A 4393-nucleotide genomic window follows, 5' to 3' on the forward strand; every position below is an offset into this window, starting at 1 on the left:
CCTCAAGGAGCAGGAATATCAGAGGGGGCTGGCGATGGGGGGATCTGTCTGCCCTAAATCTGAATTTTGTGTTTTCCAAGCACTCAGATTTCAATATTTATCAGCCTGGAGGTACAGTCCAGGCAGATGTACAGCTCCTGACTCTCTCTGGGTGGATACTGCTGTAATTCCCTTGATATTCCTTCAGTTTTGGTTTTACCTGGTGCAGCCCAACCATATGTCCAAAGGGGTTGGGAAAACTTGTGCAGATCCCATCCCAGCTCCAATTTCCTCCTCTCCCTCCTTCAGGATAATGCATGATGAAGTGAGTGAGACTGAAAATATTCGGAAAAACCTGGCAATAGAGAGGATGATCATCGAGGGGTGTGAGATCCTGCTGGACACCAGCCAGACCTTCGTCAGACAAGGTCTGTGTCGGTGCCAACCTCCCTCCCCTCTGCGGTGACCACGAGCCCCATGTCCCTGTCCCTGTCCCTGTCCTGTGTGCTCTGCTGGCCTGTGAAATTTAAAAACATAACTAATTTCTTAGTTTTCACTGATCAGAAGCACATCACGTTCAGGCAGTTCTGGCACGTCTAGGCAGTTTTGTCACTGTGTTTTTCCACATCGCGGGGACGGAGGTGCATTTTGGCTGTTTCCCCACCCAGGGAAGCAGCAGGACCACGCTGAGCTCCCAGTGCCGGTGGGGTGCCCTGGGATGTGGGTACAGGGTGGGCTGGGGGCCATGGTTGGTGCCTCTCAGCTGCTGGGTGACCATAACCTGGGGGGCTGCTCCCAGCCCTGGCACTCGGGGACACGCTCGGTGCTGTCCCGCGTGGGCCTGTGCCCCGCAGCGCTCCCCCGGTGCTGGGGCTGACGGCAGCTGCCCCCGCAGGGTCCCTCATCCAGGTGCCGATGTCGGAGAAGGGGAAGATCACGCGGGGCCGGCTGGGCTCGCTGTCGCTCAGGAAGGAGGGCGAGCGGCAGTGCTTCCTCTTCTCCAAGCACCTCATCATCTGCACCCGCGGCTCCGGGGGAAAGCTGCACCTCACCAAGGTGAGGGCGCCAGGGGGACCCGGCAAGGGGTGGGTGGCTGCTGCTGCTCCCCGGCCCTGGAGAGGGGGCAGAGGGTGGCCCAGCTGTGCTCTGAGCTGGCCGGGCTCTTGGTGACAGAGGGGTCCAGGGACCACCTCACCCTCCCCTGGCGCAGCCCCAGGAGTGCTGGGCTGGGAGCCTGCGGCCACACGGATTTATTTCACGTGGTCCTTATCGGAGCTGAGTCACGGGAGAGATGAGAAACTACAAGATCTTGATAAAAGAATTTACCCTGATCTGCAGCAGAAACGCTGACAGTCTATTCTGGAAGAAACTGGAATCACAGCCCAAACTGTCTGTAGTGCTCCCGGCTCCTCTGCTTGCTCCCTGGGCTCCTGTGTTTATTTGGGGAAGTTTGGCAGTTAATTGAGCAAGAATCTTACAGAAATTGCTTGTTACTGGCATTAAATTATCAGTTTGAAGAATTACAGTCCGTGGCAAAGAGCTGATAATTGCAACAACAGACTTCGGGAAAATTAAATTTAAAGCTCCTATTAAATAATTTATAAACAAATTAGTTGATCAGTTCGACAAGGAAAACCCAGAGATCCCAGCGGGCACAGATTTTTTTTCCCAGTGAAAGCAGGCTCTGTGCTGGGCATGGGCTGTGTGTCCCCCCCGTCCCCTGGGCTGTGAGTGCCCTCCCTGGGGGCATCGACCTGTCCCTATCCCTGGAGTGGGGGCCGAGGATAGGCGAACCTCCCGCCCCTAAAAAAAAGGGGCCCGCGTGCGGACGCGTGACTCCCGCCCTGGGTGGGGGCTGTAATGGGGGGGCCGGGGGATCCCCAGCCCCCAGGGTCCCTCTGCTGAGCCCATCTTGCCCCCCTTGCAGAATGGAGTGATCTCACTCATCGACTGCACGCTGGTGGAGGAGCCCGAGAGCACCGATGAGGACGGTACGTGGTGGGGAGGTGGGTGGGGGGTGGATCGAATTCAGGTGCCAATAGATACAAGGAATCCACAATTGAGATTTAATTAGGTTAATTATTTACTGACAACCAAGCAGACCCACACTTAGACAGACCTGACCTTCCTGGGGCAGCCAACAACCCACAAAAACCTGAATAAACCCACCTTAGAATCTGACTAAAGCCCTTGCTGGGAGAGAGGGGATGGGAAAGGCTTTCCCAATCACTCTGTGGGGTTTTCTGTTCCAAAGCCAAAACATCAGGACAAGACATTGACCACCTTGACTTCAAAATCGTGGTGGAGCCAAAAGATTCCTCATCTTTCACCGTTATCCTCGTGGCCTCGTCCAGGCAGGAGAAGGCTGCATGGACCAGTGACATCAGCCAGGTAGGACCCAGCAGGGAGGGGGTGTTGTGTGTGGAGATATCAGGATGAGGAGCTGCCATGGGATCCCTGCTGGGCTGATCCCTGCTGGGCTGTGGCATCGGTTTGGGCACCCAGGTTAACTCCTGGTTTGCTGTGTGACTGTGGCCCCACTGCGAGCCCTGTGGAGCTTTCCTGGTGCTGTTGGGGTGTCGGGATCTGCTGCGGGCTGAGGTTTTGCTTAGGTGGAGCACTGAGCCCTGGGTATCCACCCAGGGGGAGCAGAGGGGTTCCTTGGGGCTGACTGGGAGCCAGGGTGCACCCAGAGCCCGGCCATTGCCACTGAGGTGTCTGGTGGCTCAAGGAGGAGGAGGTGGAGGAGGAAGGTGACACAGCTGCAGTGGGGTCTGTCCCGTCACTGTCCTCCTGCACACCTTGGTCTGGGATGTGGGTTCCTCCTCTGACTCTGACACATGGTACAGTTTCCACCTGCTCTTCATTTGCTTTCTGCAAATGACCCTGAAAACGTTTCTCCCAGGTGGGAGGAAGTGGCAGAGCTCCCAGTTCAGTAGGGATTGCTCCCTGCCGCCTCTGCTGGGCCATGGCCTTGCCTGCTCTCGTGTTGGAGGTGGGATGCAGTGAGCAGCGATGTGTCTGGTCTGGATAAAGCCAAACCCTGACTTTGTTCCCCTCCCACCCGTGTCTCTTCCAGTGCGTGGACAACATCCGCTGCAACGGCCTGATGATGAACGCCTTCGAGGAGAACTCCAAGGTCACCGTGCCCCAGATGATCAAGTGAGTGTGGAGAGGGCTGGGACACAGCTCCTGTGGCAGCCGAATGTTGCCAGGAGTCTTGGGACCTCCCTGGGACCCCTGCAGCCTCCCTGTGTGCTCCGTGGGCTGTTCCAGTGTGGTGATTAGGAGCGTTAATAAGCTGTTGAGGGATTTGTGTGGGATGTGCTTGGGGAGGTGGGAATGTCAAAGTGGAGAGTTTAGAGGAAAATAACAGTAGTAAGGAGGGGGTAAAAGTGCCAGAAGGGAGGGGCCCTGGGGCTGTCATCCCTGTAGGCACTGGGGTGCAAAGGCTGTGCTAGAACACGTGTGGGACAAGGCGGGCTGGTCCCAGCCAGTGGGATGGGGCAGCACAGGGGTGTTCCTGCTCCATTCCCTGCTGCCAGGCAGGGGAAGGGGCTTGGTTTGTGTGCACCCGGGGATGGCCCATCCACATCTTTCTGCCTGCTGAGCACTCCACCCATTCCAGGGTGTGGGCTTCCAGGTTTTCCCCTGGGAGCATTCCCAGCTGCGTTTTTCATGGGGACACCCCATATGAACAAGGCTCGTTCCTGCACCGCTTTCCATGGTCTCTTGGTTTCGTTCCAGGCTGGAACCACAGATATCTTGTTTCTCTGCAGGTCTGATGCCAGCTTGTATTGTGATGATGTTGACATTAGGTTCAGTAAAACGATGAATTCCTGCAAGGTCCTGCAGATCCGCTATGCCAGCGTGGAGCGGCTGCTGGAGAGGCTGACGGACCTGCGCTTCCTGAGCATCGACTTCCTCAACACGTTCCTGCACTCCTACCGCGTCTTCACCACCGCCCTCGTCGTCCTCGACAAGCTCATCACCATCTACAAGAAGCCGATCAGTGCCATCCCTGCACGGTGAGGCTGCAGCGCTCCCTGGGACCTCTCCTGTCCCTGGTGGGGGGACCCTGCCACTGCTCCTCATCCCCTCTCTGTCCCCAGTCTCTGCACCCCCACCCTGCCTGGCCCCGATGCTGCCCTGGGACCTGTCCTGTCTCCCGAGGACCTATGGCATCTGGGGGGACTGTGCCACCACTCCTCCATCCCCTGCCTGCTGTTTCGGTGCCCCAAACCTGCCCAGCCCTGGTGCCACCCTGGGACTGTGTCACCTGCTCCTCATGGGCTGTGACACCCCCAAACAGGGCAAGGAGATGAATCTAAGCTCTGCAGATGTCCCCACTCCTGGGAGGGCCAAGTGGTGGCCGCGGGGTGGTGGGGCTCTTGTTGGCTCTGCTGTACCTGGG

At 57.5% G+C, this 4393-nt stretch overlaps 1 protein-coding gene across 2 annotated transcripts in view; it reads left to right on the top strand.

The window, feature by feature from the left end:
* Window positions 1-262: 262 nt before the first annotated feature.
* RASGRF1 (Ras protein specific guanine nucleotide releasing factor 1) overlaps window positions 263-4393 on the top strand; it is a 13638-nt gene continuing 9507 nt past the window's right edge. The window contains exons 1-6 of one of the 2 annotated variants that reach the window (XM_017738386.1): window positions 263-407; window positions 875-1035; window positions 1907-1970; window positions 2234-2370; window positions 3059-3141; window positions 3798-4007. In XM_017738386.1, coding sequence (XP_017593875.1) covers window positions 293-407; window positions 875-1035; window positions 1907-1970; window positions 2234-2370; window positions 3059-3141; window positions 3798-4007 — 770 coding nt within the window. In that variant the 5' untranslated portion in view covers window positions 263-292. Of the gene's footprint in view, window positions 408-874; window positions 1036-1906; window positions 1971-2233; window positions 2371-3058; window positions 3142-3758; window positions 4008-4393 lie in introns of both variants that reach the window. The other variant, XM_017738380.1, reaches the window with a different exon arrangement.

The sequence above is a fragment of the Corvus brachyrhynchos genome, unplaced genomic scaffold (assembly GCF_000691975.1).
Source record: "Corvus brachyrhynchos isolate BGI_N302 unplaced genomic scaffold, ASM69197v1 scaffold200, whole genome shotgun sequence".
Classification (NCBI taxonomy): domain Eukaryota; kingdom Metazoa; phylum Chordata; class Aves; order Passeriformes; family Corvidae; genus Corvus; species Corvus brachyrhynchos.